Source organism: Podarcis erhardii (genome assembly GCF_964252035.2).
Source record: "Podarcis erhardii genome assembly, chromosome: 1".
Lineage (NCBI taxonomy): Eukaryota > Metazoa > Chordata > Lepidosauria > Squamata > Lacertidae > Podarcis > Podarcis erhardii.
The window spans coordinates 119,174,905-119,200,756 of record NC_138497.1 but is presented as its reverse complement, the minus strand read 5'-3'; the positions used below and the strand labels follow the sequence as shown (position 1 = coordinate 119,200,756).

The following is a 25,852-nucleotide window of genomic DNA, read 5'->3' as shown; positions in this document are numbered from 1 at the left end:
GTAACATTAAAAAATGGAGAAGTCAGAACAAAATGACTAAGGAGGATAACAAGCATGATACAATTTAAAAATTACTTTGACAATTCGGACAACACAACACCACTTACAAAATGTATTAAAAAAATTTTTTTTAAGGAAAAAACAAATTCTGGAAAATTTCAAAAGACCATAAGGATGAGCTGCCCTTTCAATTAATATTTCGTGGAGGAGAAAAAAGATTGCAGGAAGATGTGATTAACAGAGGAAGCATAAGGTGAAGAAAAAACTTTGTTTTGCTGAGAATAAGGACACCATATGACCTTCGGGGCAAAATACCACCCAGGGAGCTGGGAGCCAAAAATTATTAACATTAGTAAAACCTAAGTTGCTCAATCAATTGTGAAATGATTTTTTTTTTAAAAGAAGACAGTCAAAGTCACTTACATGAGTTTCAAATTACAAGGTGGTTAGTGAATTGAATGACTTAATGAGCTGATTTTGTGCAACCAAATGAAAAATTCCAGAAAGCGCCATCCCTATTTTCTGATGTGGTTATTCCAGTTCCCGAGAGTTCATTACAGCTCTACCAGCCACTAGAAACTGACATCCTAGCAGTTACTAAAAATTACAGCAGATGCTCATTATGCATTAGTTTAGATTAGAACTTACAAAAATAGAACTTAACAATGGCAGCAAAGGAGATTTCGGGACCTGCTGATAGGTAACTTTACATACATGCTCAAAAGCAGAGTCACAAAATGTAGCTGCAAAGGGACACTGCCACCACATGTATCAGACAGTGCTTTTCCAAACATGGGGTATATTTAAACCACCAGAAGTGTTTGTTTGTTTGTTTGTTTGTTTGTTACTTACTGTGTGCAAAACTAAAGTCATGTGTCTCTGCTTTAAGCACAATGATTTGGAAATTGGTGTAACTTCCTTTAAGCAAATGTAATTAGGATTTTCACCTCAATTAGTCCATTTGTTCTTACGGGAAGATGCTAACCTTTCCTACCATAGTTAACCAATGGTTACCAAATGTTAGGCATAGAACTTTGGATATGAACCCTCTCCCTAGGTTGGGATGTGTAGCTAAGCAGTTGTGCCCCAGCCCCTGTTGGTTGTCTTTCAGGTCGTATGCACACATATGCATACGACCCAAACATGCATAAATGCAGAAGCAAAGAACCACACTAGCACTTGGTGGTCTCAGTAGGGCACAATAATGAAATTACATCAACCCCCTGCTCCCCTAGTGTCTCCTTAATGTAATTGCTTCCTGCTTCTCCCATGGGATGTTGTGATAATGAGATTTCAGAACAAGTGCTTCTCGCAGGGTCGCCATGAGATTTCAAAGATGGTAAAGAAACCTAAAATTGAAATGCTACCTACATGAGCATATATACTTTCCGTTAACTAGAACTTAGGAAAGTTTTACGCCATTGTACTTTTCACTCTTTACATTTTGGGTTGTTCTGCACATAGACTCATAGAACTGCAGAGTAGGAAGGGACCCCAAGGGTCATCCAGTCTAACCCTCTGCAATCTCAGCTAAAGCATCCATGACAGATGGCCACCCAGCCTCTGCTTAAAAACTTCGAAGGAAGGGGAGTCCACAACCTCCTGAGGGAGACCTTTCTCTTTTGAAGTAAAGGCAAAGGCAGCACTGAAGAACCATACAAAGTTTACATTTATCTAAATTGGGGTTTCCCAAACTTGGGTCTCTGGTTGTTTTGGGACTACAACTCCCATCATCCCTAGATAGCAGGACCTGTGGTCAAAGATGATGGGAATTGCAGTCCAAAAAAATACAGTGGGACCTCAGGTTAAGAACTTAATTCGTTCTGGAGATCCATTCTTAACCTGAAACTGTTCTTAACCTGAGGTACCACTTTAGCTAATGGGGCCTCCCATGCTGCTGCTGCTGCACGATTTCTGTTCTCACCCTGAAGCAAAGTTCTTAACCCGAGTATTTTTGGGTTAGCGGAGTCTGTAACCTGAAGCGCCTGTAACCCGAGGTACCACTGTAAATGAAGACCCAAGTTTGGGAAACTCTGATCTAAATGTTACACTAATGTGTGTACAACTTTGCATTGAAGGAAGCGAAGCATAAAGAGAAACATTCCACTTTAATAGTGACCCTGACAGATGATCTGTTAATTCCAAACTGGTTTGCTGTTAGGGGCAAACAATATATGATGCTGAATGTGGGAATTGGTGTCATGCCTAGCTCTGACTGGGTGCCAGGCATGCAAGGATGAACTAGACGCCTTACAAGACAAGGACCTTGAAGAGCAGGCAGGGCCCACTGAGTTCCAGGTTCTCTGAATTGATACCTGAAGGCATGTCAGAGGAGGAGGTGGTGTCCTCCCCCAATCCTTGAGAGTGCTGGTGCCAGAAACTCGGGGTCCAGGCCGAAGAGTGATGAAAAGTATCTAGGGACCCCAGAGTCAGTACGCTACCTATGAGTAGGGGGTTTACAGGTGTATAAGCAATTACTGATACTCCTTCACTGCCAGCAGCTGTGGTTAGGCTGCAGTTGAGAAGGCCAGAGTATATATAAGGCCTCTTTCGCAAGTCTTCCTGTTATTGGAAGCATCCCAGGGATCTGGTTAGTTCCCGCTTGCTGTGTTGTACCTTGTGAGAGAAACCTTGGACTGTTTGTGGCCATAGCATTGGAATCATGATATGCCTTAAATGGACGCTTGGTTTGTTTGGACATGGTTTGTATGGTGAGAGGCAGGGCTTTTCTTCAGCCGGAACTCACAAGAACCCAGTTCTGGCACCTCTCAGGTGGGCACCATTGCCATTATAAGAGAAGCAATGATTCTTCAACATCAGTTTCGTTGGAATGGTCATGTTATGTGGATGCCCGGTTATCGTCTTCCAAAGCTGCTCTATTCCGAACTTAAAAATAGAAAGCGTAATGCTGGTGGTCAACAAAGGAGGTTTAAAGACACTCTCAAGGCAAATCTTTTAAAATGTAGTATAAACACAGAGAACTGGGAAAAACTGGCCTGCGAGCGCTCCAGTTGGAGAACAGCCTTTACCAAAGATGTCGTGAGCTTTGAAGACGCTTGAACTGAGGATGAAAGGGAGAAATGTGCTAAGAGGAAGGCATGTTTGGCAACCCCTCACCGTGATCAACTCTTGCCTGGAAACCAATGTCTCCACCGTGGAAGGACGTGGGAGTCCAGAATTGGCCTCCACAGTTACGGACTCGCTGTTAAGATCGTGTTCCTGGAAGACAACCTTACTCAGCTTCAAGGGATCGCCAAAAAGAAGAGAAAACGGGAGGCATTCACGAAGAGTTTCGGCACCTCTTTTTCTAGAAAAATCACACTGGCGAGCAGCTTACATCCCCTGCAAGCCAAGGGGACCACCAGAGTGCGGCACTTTGGAGTCCTAGCAGTGGCGTAGCGTGGGTTGTCAGCATCCGGGGCAAGGCAAGTAATTTGCGCCCCCTAGCCCGTGGATTTTAGTAGGGGCAGAGAGCTGCTAGTGCGAGCGCGCCCCCTCCAGATGTTGCGCCCGGTGCGGCCGGCCCCCCCTGCACCCCCCACGCTACGCCACTGAGTCCTAGAGGGTTTGTGTTTTTTGGCACGCGGTAGGGAGAGAAATGGGGTGATTTTCCTCAGGAATGATGTGCACCAAGAGCTTTCATTCTCTTTTATTTCTCTGGAGGCAGGTGGCAGCGGCCTTGTCTCCAGCCGCAGTGATATTATCATTACAGCTAAGGGCCAGGAGAGGAAGGCCCGGCCCGGTGGGTTAAGATAGGTGAGGCGCCCCTCTTCCTCCTCCTCCCTCCCAAGCGTCGCCAGCCTCTGCGCCAAGCCGCGTAGAGCCGAGGCCCCTCTTCTTCATTGCCGAGGCTGACTTCAGGGGTTTATATTTAGCCCATTGTGTCCAACGGGAGACTGCAGCGCTCGCAGAGCAGACCCGCCGCACGAGCCCAGGGAAGGGGGGAGAAGGCGGGCGCCTAGGTGACAGAGACGGACGAGGCAGGTGGCGCTGCTTGCCGACTGCGCAGCGACGGGGCGACGCGGGGAGGCGGCTGCAGGCGGGAACCCCTCCAGGCTGCGGGCAGGGAGGCGCGGAAGGTGCCGGCGAGGCAGCGCCAAGGAGCAGCAGGCAGCGGGGAGGAAGCGAGCCGAGCCGAGCAGCCACCCACCGCGGCGGCGGCGGCGGCGGCAGCATCAGTAGCCGCCTGGGTCGGTGCCCTGGGAAAAGATGGTCGCTGCTCACACTTCCCATTCTTCCTCCTCCACCGAGTGGATCGCTTGCCTGGATAAAAGGTACCAGCGGCGCCTTTGTTTTGGGGTGGGGGTGAGGCATGGGGTGCACCCTCCTGACTGGGTGTCGTCCCCCTCTCCTCCTCTTCTCCCTTCCTTACAGTCGTGGCCTATATAGGAATACAGTCAACCCAGCTGGGTGGGAATAGCGAAATCCCTGCGCGGGAGGAGGGCGGGGTAGTGGGTTTGCAGGGGACCCCCGTGTTGGTAAGCGGGGGGCAGCGCTTTCTCCACACGGGTGTATTATCGTGTGTCTGTGGAAAGGTGAGAACAAGCCCCGAGGGGCCACGCGTTTCGCCTGGGAGATAATGCACGTGCCCGAGGAATAGGAAACGAAAGGGTTGTTCACCCCCCCCCCAGCACCCCATAGGAGCTTCTGGGTCCGCCTCGTGTCTTCCCCGGCCTCCCGCTGCTGCTGCTGGCTCCTGCGAGGGCTCTTGCTGCAAGGCCTGTGCATTTAGGCACTGCTGGCAAGGGAGAAACGGGGAGATCAATAATCCATCTGTGCATAAGCACCTACCTTGGAGATGGGTCACAAGACTTTGGGTGGGTGGGGTGGTTTCCCAGAAGGCAACTTGGTGGAAGATATGATCACTGTGTCCATCTATATTATTGTTATTGTTATTATTTATTTAGCATCTTCTGCATCGTAACATATATGTGTGTGTGTGTGTGTTACACTGCAGAAGATGCGCTCTCTCTCTCTCTATATATATACTGTATATATATACAGTAGTACCTCAGGTTACATACGCTTCAGGTTACAGACTCCGCTAACCCAGAAATAGTACCTCGGGTTAAGAACTTTGCTTCAGGATGAGAACAGAAATCGTGCTCCAGCGGTGCGGCGGCAGCAGGAGGCCCCATTAACTAAAGTGGTGCTTCGAGTTAAGAACAGTTTCAGGTTAAGAACGGACCTCCGTAACGAATTAAGTACTTAACCTGAGGTCCCACTGTATGCACTAACTTTTCCAGAATCATGTTTCAGTTGTGGGATGATACGAGTGTATAAGAGAGAGGGAGACACAGTGAAGACATAGGCCATTGCATTATGCCTGGTCAGATTGTCCAGGGATGTCTAATCTGACTGGCAGAGAGACACTCTGGGGTTTCAGGCAGATTGACCCTGTGGGTTGGGGGGGGGGATGCTGTCCTTGGGAAGCCCTAAAAAGGTGATATTCATGTACATTCTGACTCCATATTCTTAATGTGTTGGTGTGGCTTGATTTTATTGTGTGGCTTGATTTCGTAGGAAAGCGAAGACGTACCTGCAGTGGCGAGACGGACTTAGCTGGCCTTTTGGTCCCTGAAATGAGATGGTTCTGTATGAACTTGGGCTCCTGGTGTATCTGTGTAGTGCGTTATACTGGTATACTATATACACATACCCTTTGTGGTATATTCCAAAAAATGGTTCAGTCAAACAAGGAGGCCACTTGGCATCTCAGATGCTTGAAGACCACACACCAAGCTGCATGCATGTAGCTGCTCACAACATGGATCCTATTGCTCACCCCGGTGGATTTCACCACCCCATCGCAATCCACAACAACTGTGGTTAGTGAGGTGGAATTGGCATATTGGTGTGGTGTGAGGAGTTATGCAGGAGAGTCTTGTCTCCAAGGCCCACCTGCAACCATTCTCGGTTTTCAAGCAGACATGGCAAGGTCACTTGTTCCAGATGACTGGCCCTCTGGCTTAGAGCAGGGGGTTCCCAAACACTGGCCCATGGGCCGCTGCTTCATTCAGGTAGTTCAGCGTGTCTGTGAATTTGTGGCTGAAGTCAAGAGATGGCACATCCATTGTATTAAATATATTGATTTGTAATTGTATATTTTTCGCTGCTTTTATTCCTTACGCTATTTTTTGACAAATGCATGTTATACAATAAAATGAAGCCTGTAAGAAATGAAAGGAATAAAAAGACAGCGTTGAAAGGACTGCATCTGGCACTGCACATTACAATTACTACAACAGGTGTAAAAATCTGCAGCAATTTGTAAGTGGTCTGTGGTGGTGGTGGTGGGAGTTCTTGAACCACTGGCTTAAAGCCCACAGTGCAGATGAGAATACCTTTATTACTGCGCCCACCAATACAAGTACAGTGGTACCTCGGGTTAAGTACTTAATTCGTTCCAGAGGTCCATTCTTAACCTGAAACTGTTCTTAACCTGAAGCACCACTTTAGCTAATGGGGCCTCCCGCTGCCACCGTGCCGCCAGCGCACGATTTCTGTTCTCATCCTGAAGCAAAATTCTTAACCCGAGGTACTATTTCTGGGTTAGCAGAGTCTGTAACCTGAAGCGTATGTAACCCGAGGTACCACTCTCCCCTTGTCACTTCCATTTTCTCTCGGGATTTGAATTCCCATTTTAAAAAATCCCGCGAGTTAACATCTCCTCTTACCTGACTACATTCCTGGAGATTTATCCTTTCTCTTTCACATGAAAGTGAAAGATCTCTCTACCTCATGTCAGTAAGAGCCAAGTTGGTGACAGAATGACTCTCATCACTTCATTCTCTTCCCCACCTTAAAATGTCTTAAATGATTTCTTCATCACCATGGACTGCAAATGTGATTGTTCCCGGATTCTGGCAGGTAGGGTAATTTCACATTGGATCTGATTGTAGGTTTGGCAATAAACAACACGTTGTTAGTCACTGTTCATTAACGCTGATTGATGGGTGAAAAGAGAGTAGTAAAGCAACATTTTTCCTTAATGCACCTGAATTATTCTTGGGGATTGGATATGGCAAAAAAAGGACTAGTGTGATCTCATACTATCACCGGCAATCACATGATAGGCATCTTGCAGTGTGCACCATTCATGACCTTAGCTGATCATACTGATTATAAAATTGATTTCAGTAGGTTATAGCTCTTCAGCTGTTTCCCTAAATTTATTGTTGAGCGTTTTTCAGGTAAATGGTGCATATTTATTTGGGAGTATGGCTTTCACTGAGCATGGCTGCATGCTCACCAAGCCTTTGCTTCCCCTAAAGTATCCTGGGAAGTATAGTTTTTAAAGATGCTGGGAATTGGTTCTTTGAGGGAATAAACTGCAGTTCCCAGTATTCTTTGAAAGAAGCCACGTGCTCCGCTCTAAATGTGCTTTGAGTGTATTGTGTGTATGCAGCCTTCAAAGCGCATTTAGAGCACATAGCTTCTTTCAGCGCATGGTGTTTATGCAGCCTTCAGTGGGGCTTACTCCCAGGTAAGTGTGTATACTGTGTGTGGCATTAAGAGTTAAGGCCCTGTGCAGCGTATGGGATTGCAGCCTACAGAGTCGTGCCTCATACTGTACAGATCTGAAAATACCAGAGAGGGAGAAATAATGTGAGACAAGGCTGTGGTGTGAAGAAGGCCTATGATAATAGCAACCTCACAGAAGCTAAGCTGGTATGAGTCTGATGAAGACCTCCTTGGGAGTTCTGCATGAGCGCTGTTGAAGAAAGGCAGTTTATTAAAGAAATTGCTTTCCAGGCTAAACAGCACAGCTGTTATTTTTTGCTGACAGTGACTTGCTTATAGCCACACCTAATTTAGCCCGGTTTGGTACCAAAAGAACGGGTACCTTTCCACCCAGCCCTTCGTGTCTCAAAGAGGGAGGCTGCTAGGTTGTAAACTCTCTTGTCTCCAGAGTGGTGGGCAAATGGCTGTCTTGTAGGAACTGCTTCGTAATTTACTAGAACCCTGAGGTATGCCTTTCAAAGCCATATTCAAAATGGTGGCACAGTGAGCAAAGCTAATGGGCTACTGCATCCCAAGTGAAATAAATAAAAGACTCCTTAGAAGATCTCAAAACCAGGGCAGGCTTGGATACCCTGGACCCAAGCCATGTTGGGCTTTGTAGCTCATAACCAGCACTTTGAATTGAGCCTGGTAACTGACAAGTGGAGCAGTTACAACAAGGAGTTTGTGTACCTCTTGTAACTGGCTCTGGTCAACAATCTGACTGAATTTGCTCAACACTTTCTAAAGGTAGCCCCATGTAGCGCACGTTACTGTCATCCAAATGGGATGAAACTAAAGCTGTTCTGATATTTGGACCCTAAGTTGTTTAGGGCTATAAAGCACCAGGACAAATTGGGCCTGGAGATGAATAAGCAGTCGGTGTAACTCTTCAATGTGTAATATGGCTCCATTTCCCCACAACGGATTTGTTGTAGCTGAATTCTTCAGCAGTCGTATTTGAGGGCAGCACCACATCTAATGCATTGCAACTCTTGTGCAAGAGCCTCTGGTTGGTTATGTACACCTGAGGCTGATTCCCTCATCCCTTGAAGAAGGCAGGGTCTGATCCTGGGAGCCATGACCCTAAGAGACCAGAATTGAAATCTCTTTAAATCAGAATTGAAGACTGGATATATGTGAGCCCAACATGTATTCCCAGCTTGCTAGGCTATGGTTTACTAAGCTAGGAACTTTGTGTCCAAAAGTAGTGAGGTACTCTTGTGTCTCAGTACTCTTACTCAATGCTTAGAAGATCAAAGTTAAGAGCACAGCATCCCCTCATTGCAAAGTAAGTCTTCCAGACTTCTTGCTGTGGTCTAAAAAAGAATGGCCACATAAAACATCTTTGTTTTATAGAATTTAAGATGATGCATGTTCCAAATGAATGATGATGCTCAAAGATCACACCAGTTAGCCCAAGGAATACAGTTCCATACAATGAAGTATATATTAATTCTTAGGCTCTCTTTGCAGTTTTCAGAACCTGCCGTGCCTTTGCCAGCTCTTGTGCTTGCCTACAGGAGCTGATCACAGAAGAAACCATGTAATGCCGCTGTCCTGGTGTGTCAAGAATGTTATGATCCTTGCTTGGCTTTTCGTGAATTATTTAAAGATTGAGGGTTGCTTTGAGGACACAGTGAACTGAGCTAGTCCTTTGCGGTGTGACCTTTGTTTGAGTGTACCTTTGGAAAATGAATATATAAGTACAGCATTAACGATAAAACAAACAGATGGTGCATGCAAAATGCATGTGATTATGTGCAGGCTCTATGTGCTTTTCAAGGAGGAAAAAGGTAGCCAGAGCAACAAATGTGTGTGTTTGTGAGGAAGCTTCAGAGGTTTTCCAGGTGCTAGGTGAAGTCCTCAAGGATGCCATTGCAACGATTGGCAACATGCTGACAACTCCAAGACTTGAGGAATGGTAATGCTGGACATGATTGTTGCCAATCTGTATTATTTGCCTGATTATTATTATTGTTATTATTATTTGCCTGGTGTAGGGATGTGGGTGGCGCTGTGGTCTAAACCACTGAGCCTCTTGGGCTTGCCAATCAGAAGGTTGGCAGTTCGAAACCCTGCGACGGAGTGCGCTGCCATTGCTTGGTCCCAGCTCCTGCCCACCTATCAGTTTGAAAGCACGCCAGTGCAAATAGATAAATAGGTACCACTGCGGTGGGAAGGTAAACAGCGTTTCCATGCGCTCTGGTTTCCGTCACGGTGTTCCGTTAGGCCAGGAGCAGTTTAGTCATGCTGGCCACATGACCCAGAATGTTGTCCATGAACAAACACCGGCTCCCTCGGCCTGAAGAGATGAGCGCCCCAATCCCATAGTCACCTTTGACTGGATTTAACCATCCAGGGGTCCTTTACCTTTACCTATTTGCTTGATAATAAATAAGAGCAGATCAAACCAGGTTGCACCAAGTCTTAATTAAGCAGATTTAATTGAACTTGATACAGATTTAATGAAAACCTGACACACATTCGTTGTATTTGCAACTGGGTGCGCCAATCACACTCCTCCTGCCTTGCAGGTTAGATTTGGGAGTTTTGCTTTTCATATTAAAAATGGTTAGACAAATGGTTAGCAGATCTTCCAATAGAGAACATGGCCATTGGTTGCTTTGTCTTAACTCTTGGTGTGTTGCTTAGTAGTGATAAAGTGTTTTCATTGTCCTAATATTTCACTTAAGAAAAAAGAAAGATCATCATCATTATTAATTATTTTCAAAAGGATGCAGGTTGATGCTTCCCCGATCTACAAAAAATCTTGACTAATCCCAATGAAGATTATTTATTTATTTATAAAAAATACTGATATACCACAGTATTATGAAAATATATCACAGCATGTTTGCAACAATATAGAAACATAAAGCCAGACAATAACATTAAAAAATGTTTAAAACAAGGCCACAGCAAAAAAAATAAATTAAAAACAAATATCGATAAGACTATTGTGGGTGATGCTCACTTAATTGCCTGCATAGGCCTTGGTGGAATAGAAAAGTTTTTAGTAGGCGTTAAAAAGTTGGCATAGAAGGCACCTACTGAATCTTTATTGGCAAAGTATTCCACGAGACTAGACTGATGATGCTAAAGACTTGGTTTCTTGTTGTTGTAGATGAGCTGGGGGGGGGGATGACCAACTGTCAGGAGTTCAGCCTACACTCGAGTAGGACTTTGGCCCGACTGGCATGTTCTCTCCCTCCTGGTCTTTCGTTCGAGAACTTCATAAACTTTCTTCAGCCCGAACATCACAACAACTGATGCCAACCGACACCGGCACACATCCGCAGAGTTTGCGTATTTCGCGTGACAGACCTCAGCAACTCTGCATTTTGGCTAATCTACTTTATTTACATATAAACACACACGGAGCACTGCAACATGGCTCCCTCTCTCTCTAGCATCAGACAGCAAAGAGAAAAAGAACAAAGCCAATAGTCCCACTTCACGGAACACAGTAACACAAACATCCCGTCTTCGTCACTTCCCACTCTGTGGAGTCAAAACACATAGAGTCATGTGATAGACAACAATCCCATGACTGCAATCATGGAGCAGGAATTCTAACACCAGCGACATTCTGAACAACTTGGGTTCAGCCAATCCCTGAGGTATCCTGGCCCCAAGTTGTTCAGGACTTTGTGACTCCTTACAAATTATTTGTAAAACAACAAATGGCAAACAATAGTCTGAAGAGGCAAGGTAACAGGGTGACCAAAGGTGGACAGTGGCTTTGTAGAAAGCCCTTGAGCTATGACTGATGCGTTTAAAAATGGTGGGGAGGGGTAGGGATCCAGAGTTAGAGGTTACTGCAGTATTCTGAGCATGTAGCAAGAAAAAGCCATAGTTGTGCTGGGGCTTGGAAGTGTTCAGAGAGACTCAGCAGCCTAGCACAACTGTGAGGCTCTCTTCCCCCACTTGCCTGCAGCAGCCTCAGAGGGAAGCCTGTGCGTTATTGCAGCACTGAGCTTCCGGGACTCTCTGAGCATCCTAGCCCAAATGGCAAGCCTTAGCATTCCTGTCTGGAACTGAATTTTTATGATCTGCTACAGAGGCACTCTGAGTGGCTCAGCATTCTAGTGCCAAAATGAATGGCACCTTTCCTTTTCTGGCTTGCACCTCAAGGACGGGCACTATCCCTGTTGATGCGCGAGGCGTCCAAAATGCTCAGAGCGCCATAAGCACACCCAATCCTAATTCCCCCTTCCTCAGTTCCCACGTTGTGAAGGAAGTCTGGGGGTTGTTTTGTCATGGTTACCAGCGGGCGATGGAGGAATACTTGCCATGAAAGGTCTGCTGAGCAGAATTGTGTACCCTTTGCAGAATAAAATTCTGAGCTTCCCATTGCAAAACCCCCAGGGAAACCCAACAAAACATTTAGCAGATGCTGACCTAAAATTTATGAATGGGACTGAAGGTACTGTAGTTACTAATCTGGGGCCTACTCTGATGAGACTGAAATACTTGAAGTCCCTTTGATTTCAATCAAAAGGTTAAGTAGGTGTAATAAAGTGTAAAAGCATGCTTACAAGTAATTAATTTGTTGCTGGTTCAATTAGGCTCAGTAAGTTTGTTTTAAGTTATTCCAATTACAGGGGGTTTTTTTTAAGCCCACAAGCTGACTTCTGACACCATTTACAAAACAGCTTGACCATAAATCAATTTTCTCTTGAGATTTTCAGCCTGCAAGAATTTTTTTTTTAAGGTTTATGAGGTTTCAGCAGAGTAGTAATCACTAGATTTGTAGCTAAGTGCTTTCCTGACAAAGTTGTATCTGTCCCATAAAAGCTTATGCCCACAAGTATTTTAAGCACCACAGGACTCTTAATTTGCTCTTTTTGTTTGGAATCTCTGGATTTTAATTTGATTTCACATTTGAGTTTGTAAGAGAGTCTAAATCAGTGGTCTCCAGCTGTTTTTGGACTAGAGTTTCCATCATCCCTGACCACTGGTCTTGCTAGCTAGCGATGATGGGAGTTGTCATCCGAAACGAGTGGACTCCCTGCCTTTCCACCTGTGTCAGCACTGACACACTGCTGCAGGTGTTCTGACCACATTTCAGAAATACAATAAATCTAATTTTTCATGGTGCACTAATGCTTGCTCCTATTAAGGCAGCTTGCAGTTGGGGCACTGTTCATATACTATAAACAGATTGCCACCATTGATTGCTTGATGATGGCACTGCACAAAACTTGTGCAGACAAACAGTGATGAAGCCTGAATTTCTGGTCTGCAAAGAAATAATCAACCGACCGTTTATTGTTTAATTAGCAGTTAAATAATTGCCATTACAACTTCCAGCTGTTCGTCTGAAAACTTGGACAAACCATTGGCAGTTCAAAAACAGTCAGGCAAAAAGAGTTTCATTGGTTCAGGCAGACTCTTAAAGAATCTGTGGTGGATCTTAGAGTTCATCTCATACAGTCTCTTTCATGTGCATTGAGTTCTTTTTCAACTAGAGCAGCCCGCACAGGTACACATTGCAGATTGCTACTGGGGCCATGCAGTTGCCTTGCTGCTACAACTGATCAAGAGCAAAATTTCTTATCAGAGCCAGAATTCAGTAGCCAAAGAACCTTCACCCATCCATACAGAACCACCCAGAATCTATCTGGAAAGATAGGCTTGTAGGTATTTTATTTATTTAAGACCCCACCTTTTAATTTTACACACACATACACAATAGGCAGCTTTCAGCAATAAAGAATACATAGATTAACACCTGAATAGGCAAAAAATCAACATCAGATAAAATCAGCATCCCTGGGGCTTTTTTAAAAAGGCATCAATTATATTTTATTACCGTATTTTTCGCTCTATAAGATGCACTTTTTCCCTCCTAAAAAGTAAGGGGAAATATGTGTGTGTGTTATGGAGCAAATGCAGGCTGCACAGCTATCCCTCTTGCTGTTCTGGCTTTTGGGATAGCAACGCAAAGCCTTTTCAGGGCAGTGGGAAGAATGCTCCCCCTGCCCTGAAGAGGCTTCGCGCGGCCATCCCAGAAGCCAGAACAGCAAGAGGGATCGCTGCACAGCAATCCCTCTTGCTGTTCTGGCTTCTGGGATTCAGAATATTTTTTTCTTGTTCTCCTCCAAAAACTATGTGCGTCTTATGGTTTGGTGTGTCTTATAGAGCAAAAAATACGGTACATTTCAGCATTTCTAGCATACACAGTCAAAACACGATTACATATTTCTTATTTTTGTCGACTTCCCACCTCATTTGTTGTTTTTCCCCTTCTGCTGCACCTTAGCTTCTAAATCAGCATCCCTGTTTATTAAGAGCATGGACAAATACACACACACACACACACACAGTCTTAAAACAGAAAAAGGTTTGGTGTCAGATTAACATTTCTAGAGCGGGAATTCCACAGCCTGGCACCACTCTGGAAAAGGCCTTGTTGATGATTGTCATATGCCTAACCTCTGAGGTTGGGGACATCTGGATATGACCTTAACTGTCAAGTCAGGTTCATGTGAGAGCTGGTGGTCCTTGAGATATCAGAGATGCCGCCAGAGTCAAGGGCTGCAACTCAGCAATAGAACACCTGCTTGGCATGAAGAAGGACTTGGATATCCATTGCCTATGCAAACTGGGCTGCGGCCGACTCTTCACTGAAATGCTGGGGAACTGCTAGTAGTCAATGGTATAAGGCAGCTTCCTATGTACTTATGCATAGCCTCAGAAACCAAAGTGAGAATGAGTAGCGTTGCCGTTTGTTAAGAGAACAAGCTTCTGGCGCACTGCAGAGTCTGTACGCCGTTCCCCACCAGCAGAAGCGCTTATACAAGTAAACAAAGCAAACATGCTTGCATATTCTGTACAGATCACAGAACCCGGCTCTTTTCTCGAGGCAGCGTTTCGGTCTCCCTGGCCTAATTCTCCGGGAGGGTGCTGGAGGTAGAGAGAAATGTTTATGAAATGGTAGCAGAGGGAAGACTCTTCCGAAACATCATCATTTCGAAGCTCCTTCCCTGATCAAAGAAGCACGATTATTTGGGCACATCCAAGGCTGCAGAGACATCACCTTGCCAACAAAGGTCCGTATAGTTAAAGCTATGGCTTTCCCAGTAGTGATGTATGGAAGTGAGAGCTGGACCATAAAGAAGGCTGATCGCCAGAGAATTGATGCTTTTGAATTATGGTGCTGGAGGAGACTCTTGAGAGTCCCATGGACTGCAAGAAGATCAAACCTATCCATTCTGGAGGAAATCAGCCCTGAGTGCTCACTGGAAGGACAGATCGTGAAGCTGAGGCTCCAATACTTTGGCCACCTCATGAGAAGAGAAAAGTCCCTGGAAAAGACCCTGATATTGGGAAAGACAGAGGGCACAAGGAGAAGGGGATGGCAGAGGACGAGATGGTTGGACAGTGTTCTCGAAGTTACCAGCATGAGTTTGACCAAACTGTGGGAGGCAGTGGAAGACAGGAGTGCCTGGCGTGCTCTGGTCCATGGGGTCACAAAGAGTCGGACACGACTAAACGACAACAATAAGGCTGCAGGGCTCATCCCCTTGGGGTTTCAAGATGAGAAGGAATTGTTGGGAATTCCATTCCTCCTGCGCTGCAGATGTGTGGGAGTGTTACATGTCACATGTCTGTTTACATTCCAGCACAGATTGTTGGAGTCTTGTGAGCGGAACATCCGCTCTGTCTTGCTTTTGTGTTGTCTCTCTCCGAGAAGAACGACAAGGAGAGAAGCCATGTTTTCTTTGTCCTGATTTATGTACAATAAACGTAGCCTAGTATCCATGCCTCGAGCCAAATCTGTTGTGTGCTTACTCTGCAGAGTAACGTGTGCTCATGCATGCCAGCATGAGTCGCAGACGCACGTCGGAGGAGGACGACTGATGGATCTCCGCAGTGGCAAGGCTGAGAAGGGGGGTGCTCCAGCTGGGGGCTTGTCCATCTGCTTTCCATCCCACGGTTCCGACAGGAATGATTAGCAGATTAAAAAAATAAAAACGGCACTGATTTTAGTGTGTTCGTTGACACGTGCTATACTTGTACACGTGCTATACTTGTAGGCCCTTTCTGTGAGACTTTGGCACATAATCCTAAAGACTCTTCATATTTTGTGAAGGTTTCCTTAGCTATTGTTTATGGAAAGCTATTGTGGGGAGGGGAGTAAATTGGCAAAAACAGGGAGGGTGGGAGGGGGGTGTAGATTCCATTAAGAATGGCTTTCTCCCTGCCATAATAAAATGTGAGCACTGTCCCAAGTACATGCCCCATTGTTTATTACTTCATGCATCTTTGCTGAACGAGAAGCAACATGTGGCAAGTCATTCAAATCCTTCCTCCTTTTGGAATCTGTTATGTACTGAGTTGAATAGGATCCAAAATGCAGCAGTCTGATTGGTCCTAGAACAATAGGATTCAGAATGCAGCAGTCTGATTGGCCCTAGAACAATAGGATTCAGAATGCAGCAGTCTTACTGGTCCACAGGAGCCACCCAATCCAGCTCCAGATGGAAGTGAATCCGCAACCTGATTGGCCTACAGGAGAATCCCGGAATTAGCCAATCACGTGGGGCCTATTGTGTAAATAATGTATATAAAGCAGACATTCTGGGGGAACTTCCATTTCTCCTCACCACTATGAGCTGAAAAAAGAGCATGAAGCCAAGGCGGTAAAAAGACTGAACATGGATACAGATTGGCCAAAATATTGTGAAATTATAGAATATGATGGTGAAAAGTTGAAACTACAGAGTTTTGAGAAATTGAAACCTAAAGTCCGAGATTGGTTACATTATTTTCAGATCAATGAAACTTTTAAGCAGGACAGAAAACTAGGATTTCAGAAGGAGAGGTCAAAGTTAGAAACAGAATTGCTAGAACCCAATACTAAGAATTTGTCTAGAATGTATAATCTGCTGCTAAAATGGAATACACAGGATGAAACGGTTAAATCAGCTATGATTAAGTGGGCACAGGATATTGGTCATGATATTATGTTTGCTGACTGGGAGCAGTTATGGACCACAGGTATTAAATTTACGGCATGCAGTGCCCTGAAAGAGAACATAATGAAAATGATCTATAGGTGGTACATGACCCCAGTCAAGCTTGCAAAGATATATCATTTGCCCAATAACAATTGTTGGAAGTGTAATGAATGTGAAGGAACTTTTTATCACCTTTGGTGGACCTGCCCAAAGATTAAGGCCTACTGGGAAATGATCTATAATGAAATTAAGAAAATCCTTAAGTGGACATTTGTAAAGAAACCGGAGGCTTTTCTCCTGGGCATGGTCGGCCAATTGGTACCAAAGAAAGATAGGACCTTTTTTATGTATGCAACAACAGCAGCAAGAATCCTTTTGGCGAAGTATTGGAAGACTAAAGAATTACCTACTCTGGAAGAATGGCAGACCAAGGTGACTGAATTTATGGGACTGGCAGAGATGACCGGCAGAATCCGTGACCAGAGGAAAGAGACAGTGGAGGAGGACTGGAAAAAATTTAAAATCTATCTTAAAAATTGTTGTAAAATTTCGGAATGTTAAGATGTCAAGGGATTGGATACAAAGAATTACAGCTATAAATTGAAATTTATAAAATAGAATTTTTTTAAAGAGAATTAAATATAAAAATGGGATGAAGAATTGCTAAAAATTTTAAAATATGGATGCAGTGAAGGGGAGGTTTGGGGAAGTCGTGTTATGTTTATTTGTTTTTTGTTTATGTTGTAAAATCAATAAAAATTATTTTAAAAAAGAAAAAAGAAAAAAGAGCATGAAATCCACTCTCGACTCCGAGTATATTTCAGAATCCTTGCTGATGAAAATGCTCTGGGGATGGGTCAATTGCTGCTGTTTCCTAGACAAGTGAGGACACAAGACATCCACAAGTGCTCTCAGTGAAAGCCGTAACATTTGGAAACAGCTTCCCATGCACTTGGCGCTGATGTAAAGCCTTATAATACCAGCCCCAGGAGCTACCTGGGAAGGTTTGGCTTATCATCCAAACTGGGGATCGGGGCGAAAGCCACTCTTCCTTAACTATGATCTTCAATGGCAACAGATTGTGCTTAAAGGGGAGGGAGTTTAACCGCGATCCTGGATTCAGGTGATATGCTAAATTAATCTTTGTTTAGGTGCCATACCATGCTTTGCTAGAAGGACAGGGGAGAAACGGATGTGAGCTCCTCCCTGGGAGCCAGAATGGTTGAGTGATCCTAGTAAACCAAAGTTTGATTTTGCTGTGATTTGTGAACCAGGCCAGTAAATGGAGGTTTTCATTTTTCAATGTTTGCAGGTTGGAGTAATGCATCAGCTGTACTCTTTGGGTTCTTCTAGATTACCTGTTTATTAAGCATTCATCCTGACTTGTTTGCACAAAGCTTACATGATGGTTCCATTGCACATAGTCTTTATTTAATATTTATTCTGATTCATTTGTGGGAAGGTTGTAAGACAATAAGTATTCATCCTCCATCCATCCTGATTTGTTTGTCCCATTCATTATTTGTTCATTACTTTTCAATGCATTTTCCCATCACCTTCCTAACCATAAAAATCTCAGTTTCTTTTTAAGAATTGAGTTTGTTGTGCTAGGGCGGCAGAGTGCTTTAATCCACTGTGCAAACCTAAATTTAACTACAGATAGGTAGCCGTGTTGGTCTGCCATAGTCAAAACAAAAAAAATTCCTTCCAGTAGCACCTTCAGTGTATCTGAAGAAGTGTGCATGCACACGAAAGCTCATACCAAGAACTGACTTAGTTGGTCTTTAAGGTGCTACTGGAAGGAATTTTTTTTTGTTTTGACTAAATTTAACTGTTTGCTTGAATCCTTGCTGCAAAGCGCTGATAGTCAGGAGCCTCTCGAAAAATATTTTCAGTAGCTACTTAAGCATTTCAGAATTCTGTGCGGCTCATCAGAGTCGGAGCACTTTTCTGAAGTTGCTAGTTGAGATATAATCATCTCCTTGCTGTAAAGGTAAAGGTAAAGGTACCCCTGCCCGTACGGGCCAGTCGTGACCGACTCTAGGGTTGTGCGCTCATCTCACTTAAGAGGCCGGGAGCCGGCGCTGTCCGAAGACACTTCCGGGTCACGTGGCCAGTGTGACGAGGTTGCTCCGGCGAACCGGCATCAGAGCAGCACACGGAAACGCCGTTTACCTTCCCACTATAAAGCGGTACCTATTTATCTACTTGCACTTGGGGGTGCTTTCGAACTGCTAGGTGGGCAGGAGCTGGGACCGAACGACGGGAGCTCACCCCACCGCGGGGATTCGAACCGCCGACCATACGATCAGCAAGTCCTAGGCACTGAGGTTTTACCCACAGCGCCACCCGCGTCCCTCTCCTTGCTGTACTAACACTTATAGCCTAGGATAGGTTGGTATCTGTTGCTGAAGGGTTGAGGGTGTGTGTTTGTGTGTGTGTATTAATCATCCATAGCCTTTGGGAAAAGGTAACCTATAAAGAAAAATGAACCCATTATTTGATAGACAGGCAAACATCTCATTTCTGTCCTTGCAGGCCTTTGGAGCGCTCTGGTGAAGATGTGGATATTATATTCACCCGGCTGAAAGAAGTGAAAGCTTTTGAGAAGTTTCATCCAAATCTTCTCCAGCAAATATGTCTCTGTGGCTATTACGAAAATCTGGAAAAGGGAATTACACGTAAGATGTTTTTTCTCTCTTTCTGTGGATAAGAAAATCTCTTAGTAGTAACCAGAAATCACAAGGTCTCTGAATTATTAGAATGTTGGTAGCATAGAACATTCTTTGTAGCCGTGGTTAGTTTGACTACAGTACTATCGGTCTTTTAAATCTTACTTCCATTTCCGCTATGTAGTTTGCGAAAACTCTTATTTTTAATAGGAAATACTTCAGTTTTATGTAAATAAACCCTTTACAATTGTTAGAATAGTCTACAGCAAACCTGGGTCTCCAGCTGTTTTTTGGACTACAATTCCCATCATCCCTGACCACTGGTCTTGCTAACTAGGGATGATGGGAGTTGTAGTCCAAAAACAGCCAGAGACCCAAGTTTGGGAAAACTCTGGTCTACAAAATCTTTGCATAGGGGCCTGGTAACACTTGACAATAAACTTCCAGACTCTGACTGAGATGCTGCCTTGACAGTGATAAAGGCTAATGACACAGGGAGGACACACAGTTTGCCCCATCATCAGTACTACATCTGTGCATACTTGTCAGTCTTTCCAAATATTGTTACCTCCTCTTTGCACTTTGGTTTTCTTAAAAAGCAGCATTGATAAACTACAGCAAAACCTGCAGAATATTATGTACATACATCTGTCACATACAAAGAAAACTGAGCAGGGACACTGTCAAACTACTGAGTCATTGAATGCATCACCAAGGCTTCAGCTATCTGTGGCATAGCCTCATCATAAGGAAGTGTGAATGGCTGGAGGTCTGGCATTAACACCACTGCTGTTTACTTAGCAGTGGTATAGAGGAACCATACCTTGTCAGCTCTAACAACCCTTCTGTGTTGCGTTAGGTCAGGGGTCAGCAAACGTTTCCAGCAGGGGGCCGGTCCACTGTCCCTCAGGCCTTGTGAGGGGCCGGACTATATTTTGAAGGAGGAAAAAATAAACGAATTCCTACGCCCCACAAATAACCCAGAGATGCATTTTAAATAAAAGCACACATTCTACTCATGTGAAAACATGCTGATTCCATCTGTGGGCCGGATTTAGAAGGCTATTGGGCCGGATCTGGCCCCCGGGCCTTAGTTTGCCTACCCATGCGTTAGATGCTCAGGAAGAGCTGGAACCCAAACTTTCCATTGCCATCCTTTCTGAGATGGACCTTTGAAGTGATCTCTTTTAAGTGGCCAGCATCGTACAGTATAGCAGTTCTTTGCGTACAAGGGGAGGTTCCTAATAGGTGTTTAGTGACAGAAGGGCCAGGAGCAGGGCTCTGGAGGGAGAAGGAGAAGGGAGAAAACTGTTACAATGCTAAGATTACTAGAATGCCGCTTAAATATCAAGTGATGACTACTTGTAAACTAGCTATCGCTCATCAATCACCATAGACAGAAAAGTCACATATGGCTTCTAGGTTGCCGTCTGGAGAGACAAGCCACACAGCTCTGAAAGATAATGCTACCACAGTTTCTCCTGACTCAGTCCTGCCCACCCCACATCTGTTTTCCTGCCTCCCCCTCTCCTGTTTGCTGAAGCAAGAAGGATTCTTGACTTGCTGCACAGCAGATGGGAGATGAATGTGAGAACAGGACCATAACAGAAGCAAGGTGATAGAAGCCATGGTTTCATCCTCTTCCATATTTGTGGGACATGACAGTTTTCCAGGATGTGGCCTAACAACCCGGCTCCATCAGTGGCAGACTTTGGGCTTTAAAATTTTGGCGGCCCCCTGTGCAATGCCAAAATTTTGTGTGTCTCCCCCCCCCCCCTTCTGTTGTTCATTATTGTTATGATGCCCTCTCGGCTCGGCACCCAGTGCGGACGAACTGATTGTGCTCCCCTAAATCTGCCTCTTGCTCTAGACCCCCTGCCCATCATTCCAGACACAATGCTTTTCAATGGAAACAGCTTCTGTCATGACTTCTTCTCCCATTGTGGTGTTTTGGTCATCTGTACTCTTTCCTTTGTTACCCTCGAGGCATGAGTTTTGCACCTCTTCAAGGGAAGAAAAGTCAATCAAGGAGGCTGTATTTATTTCTGGGATTGTATCGGCATAGCGCAGAGATGAAAAACCAATTTTTGGCTCCATGGGGTAAATTTAAGAAACATTGGGGCCACCCGCCTGTCAATCACATGGCGTCATTATTTGACATCACCTCTCTGTACAGTTTCATGTAAATGTTTTGAAAGCCCAGGAAACCAGAATAGATCTCTGTAGAATTCCACAGAAAGGTCTCCCACAGGAAGCAACAACAAGCTCCAGTTACCACTTCATAGAACAGGCATAGGCAAACTCGGCCCTCCATATTTTTTGGGACTACAACTCCCATCATCCCTAGCTAACAGGACCGGTGGTCAGGGATGATGGGAGTTGTAGTCCCAAAACATCTGGAGGGCTGAGTTTGCCTATGCCAGTCATAGAATCCTGCAGTGAGTAGAATAATTGCAGAGAAGCTCAACCCACACAGTTGTGTCCTGAAGGTTACTAAAAGCTGCCAAGAGATCTAGAAGAACCAGCAAGATCTTACTCCCCCCAATCCATATCTCTCCTGGTAAAGGTAATTAGTCCGGACAAGCAAAGCCATCTCTGACTGGATGCCAAATTAAACAGCTCCAAACTGAACTTGCATCATGCAATAACCGAAGAAGTTCCACAGCCACCATCCACCTTGGCCACAACGGAGTTCTGGCGTGCATTGTCAGCAATATGCTGACGGCTCCTGTACGTCTGCAGATGTGGCAGGTGTATACTGGACTGTTGTCTTGCCTCAGTAATGGACTGGATAAAAGCTAACAAACTGAAGCTCAATCCAGATAAGACTGAGGCGCTGCTAGTGAGTGGTTCCCTAGAACCGATAGATGGGAGGGTGCCTGCTCTTGAGGGTTATAATCCCTCTGAAGGGGTACGTAGCTTCTTCATGTGTTTCTGTGAGAGGTCCAGAGGGCTGGAACACAAGAACGGGCCTTTTTTGTGGTGGCTCCCCATTTGTGGAATGCTCTCCCCTGGAAGACTTGCCTGGCCTCTTCATTACATATCTTTAGGCGCCAGGCAAGCACATTCCTCTTCCCCAAGGCCATCAACAGTTGATGACCTTTTAAACTGTGTGTTGGGGAGGGGGTGTTCTTTCATTTGTTACTGTCTTATGTATTTTTGTATTTTAATATTTTAAATCACCCTGTGCTTCTTGGATGAAGAGCAGTATAGAAATTAAATGAATGAATAAAAACAAAAGATTAGCCTGTGGTTCTCTTTAAAAAGAGAGAGAGAGTACTGTCTCTTTTTAGCTGTATCCACCCCCAGTGCTTGGTCCCAAGGAAACATTGATTATATGATGCAAATAGGCCAGGAATGTCTCCTGGATCTTCAGGTCTAGACAAGATGAACCATGGGTTGAACAGACATGTTGCGGGCATGAACTGAACCATGTACCCTGCCCACATTATTGGGTGTCAGAAACTGACGCTCATCCAAAACAAACACAAAATTAACATGAAGAGAATGCTTCTGCTATTAACTCAACACCAGTGGTGGAGTCAAGGTCAGAGCCATTGCGAATGCATCTATCTGAATGAAGAAAAGAAAAGTTTGGCAAGTTACCAAAGATTCTCTAACCTTTCCAAAGAAGGGGTGGGGGCAAAATGCAAAAGTCCAGTAACTATACAAACAAGAATGTAAAGACCCAGAGATTTCTTCTCTGCCTTCACCACTACAGAGTAGGCTTTATGATGCACTCTAGGCCATGGGTAGGCAAACTCAGCCCCAGGGGCCGGATCTGGTCCAGTCGCCTTCTAAATCCGGCCCGCGGACGGTCCGGGAATCAGCGTGTTTTTACATGAGTAGAATGTGTGCTTTTATTTAAAATGCATCTCTGGGTTATTTGTGGGGCATAGGAATTTGTTCTCCCCCCCCCCAATATAGTCTGGTCCCCCACAAGGTCTGGACCAGCCCCCTGCTGAAAAAGTTTGCTGACCCCTGCTCTAAGCCATGTTTGAGAAAGAAGAATAAGAAAGGTGGGGGGTTGAGGGGAGGTACCAAAGTAGCAGTAGAGATGGGAAAACACGGGCAGTAAAAAGGCAAACCTAATCCAAATATAGAGGTTTTGGAAACTGTTCTGTCTCCTTGAAAGTATAACTTCTGATCTGAACATCAAAATGGGTGAAATGGTTCATTGTGCAAACTTTGTGCACTGATGGTTTAACCTGCACCCCCCCCCCCGTTTTGTTGTTTATGATGGGATATCGGTAGAAAGCAATAAGGGAGGGTCTACATTTTAAAAAAATAAATAAATCTTTTTTTTTAACCAGTTTAACTGTCAAACTTTAAGTAATCCTGAGGGTTTAGTTTGATGTGGGTGCTAAACATTCTTTTAGGGGTTCCCTGTCCCCACCCATAGTACTGTAGAACCCATAGTTTGTTTTTTAAGGAAAGAGAAGTAATATTAATATAGATTTGCCCCTTGTTAGAAAGCAGTTGTCACACATTAGTCAGCATCAACCATATAGTTACTATATGGTATGTCAACAGCTATGGTTAGTCACCATACAAGTTAAGAATCAGTTGTTCGGAAACAGATGCATTCCCTGCATCGTCGTATAGTAATGGTGGTTGAATATACCTTTTAACCTGAGTCCTTTTCTTTTTCTTTTCTTTTCTTTTTCTTTTCTTTCATTCTTTCTCTTTCTCTTACAGTATTTCGCCAAGGTGATATTGGAACAAATTGGTATGCCGTGCTGACGGGATCTTTGGATGTTAAAGTTTCTGATACAAGCAACCATCAGGTAAAATTACATCTCTGACATGGCTTCAATTGTCTGAAGAAAATGCTACCCTACAACTGGATAAAACTGTTGAGGAGTTTTGTCGATATTGTGCTCTTTCTCCCACCCCTCACCACACACACACATTGACACTGGTGTCAAATATCAAATGTCTGTGGTAGCAGTGTGAATTGCTTTCAGATGTGAAATATTTTGTGAGCGCTTCTCAATTTCTTTTTGTTACTACTGTGGGCGAGGGAGTCTGTGTCATGATCCTAACCATCTGTGACTTGGGCACAGATTCAAAAGCCAGAGTTTAGCAACCAGGGACTCTGAAATGTGCAGATTGCAGCCCAGAGTCGGACCCTAACAAGGAATCGGAGCCTTGCCTCCCCCTCCCAAGAAAATCATGCTTGCTTACCACAGACATGTCCTGAAAGAGAAAAAAAGGAAGGCGATCCAGTCCTCTACTAAAAACCAGAGGGTTGACTCTTCAAGGATTTCCATTCTTCAGCGAGGAGGCAGGGCCTGCCTAAAGGCCTGGAGCGCCTCTGCCACTCAGAGTAGACAATTTTGAGCTGGAAAAAACCAATGATCTGTCTCCGTACGAAACAGCTTCCTATGAAGGGATCTGTATTTTTATGATAATTTGCAAAATGCCATGTATACAAGTAAATATTGTGTGGTGGGGGGGCGGACAATTAAGATGGAGCTGAACTGAAAGTGTGTGTGGGGAAACCCATCACTTTTGTTTGTCTCTGAAAACAGCTGTCTAATGTTATATGGCTGATTTTTATGGGGACAGAAGTTGAAGCAGCAAGGGAGGAACTCAGCAGATATTGGTATAGTGTTGGAATCCTCTTGGATTTTCGTGCTCTTCCTGTGCAGGTCTCAGTGATGGTTGGATGCTTCTGAATTTCAGCCACTGGGAATCACACATGGGAAGAGTGCTGTTTGGGCTCTGGTCATGCTTATGGGCTTCTCATGGGCATTGGTGGCCCACCTAGAGAACATGAAGTAGGCCTAGATGGGCCACTAGCTCTTCTTACATTCCTAACTTCTGGCCTCTCATATGCAGTGGCATCTCATATGTTTAACATTTTAAACCAAAGGATCTAAGCTTTTTTCCCCCTGGAAAAAACGGTGGGGGAACTCGCCACAAAGTTTGTTTATTGCGGGCCTAGTGGCAGCACCACCTCCCTCCCCATGCAGTGGCTAAATGTAAGATGTGATTCATAAACTCAAGCAGACCACGATCTGGGTTAGAAATGGCCACAACTTTACGGGGACGCTGGTAGTGCTGTGGTTTAAACTACTGTGCTGCTTGGACTTGCCGATCGGAAGGTTGGCAGATCGAGGCCCCGCTATGGCGTGAGCTCCCGTTGTTCAGTCCCAGCTCCTGCGTACCTAGCAGTTCGAAAGCATGCAGTGCAAGTAGATAAATAGGTACCCCTCTGACGGGAAGGTAAAGGGTGTTTCTGTGTGATGCTCTGGCTTCGCCAGAAGCGGCTTAGTCATGCTGGCCACATGACCCAGAAAAACTGTCTGCAGAAGCGGACAAACACCGGCTCCCTCAGACTGTAAAGCGAAATGAGCGTTGCAACCCCAGAGTCATTCGCGACTGGACCTAACTGTCAGGGGTCCCTTTACCTTATTGATTACAGATATAGGTGGATTTTTGGCTTGGGTGTTGGGTGTGTATCCATTCCAGCCTATCCGCCCTCGACAAAACAACTACCGTATTTTTCGCTCTATAAGACACACCAGACCATAAGACGCACCTAGTATTTGGAGGAGGAAAACAAGAAGAAAAAAATTCTGAATCCCAGAAGCCAGAACAGCAAGAGGGATCACTGCGCAGCGAAAGCAGCGATCCCTCTTGCTGTTCTGGCTTCTGGGATAGCTGCGCAGCCTGCATTCGCTCCATAAGACACACACACAC

The 25,852-nt window shown here is 44.8% G+C and overlaps 1 protein-coding gene across 3 annotated transcripts in view; it reads left to right on the top strand.

The window, feature by feature from the left end:
• Nucleotides 1-3,787: 3,787 nt before the first annotated feature.
• RAPGEF4 (Rap guanine nucleotide exchange factor 4) overlaps nucleotides 3,788-25,852 on the top strand; it is a 170,127-nt gene continuing 148,062 nt past the window's right edge. The window contains exons 1-3 of one of the 3 annotated variants that reach the window (XM_081864670.1): nucleotides 3,788-4,274; nucleotides 19,011-19,153; nucleotides 23,843-23,931. In XM_081864670.1, the coding sequence (XP_081720796.1) occupies nucleotides 4,210-4,274; nucleotides 19,011-19,153; nucleotides 23,843-23,931 (297 nt within the window). In that variant the 5' untranslated portion in view covers nucleotides 3,788-4,209. Of the gene's footprint in view, nucleotides 4,275-19,010; nucleotides 19,154-22,487; nucleotides 22,737-23,842; nucleotides 23,932-25,852 lie in introns of those variants that run through there. The other 2 variants (XM_081864672.1, XM_081864671.1) reach the window with 2 other exon arrangements.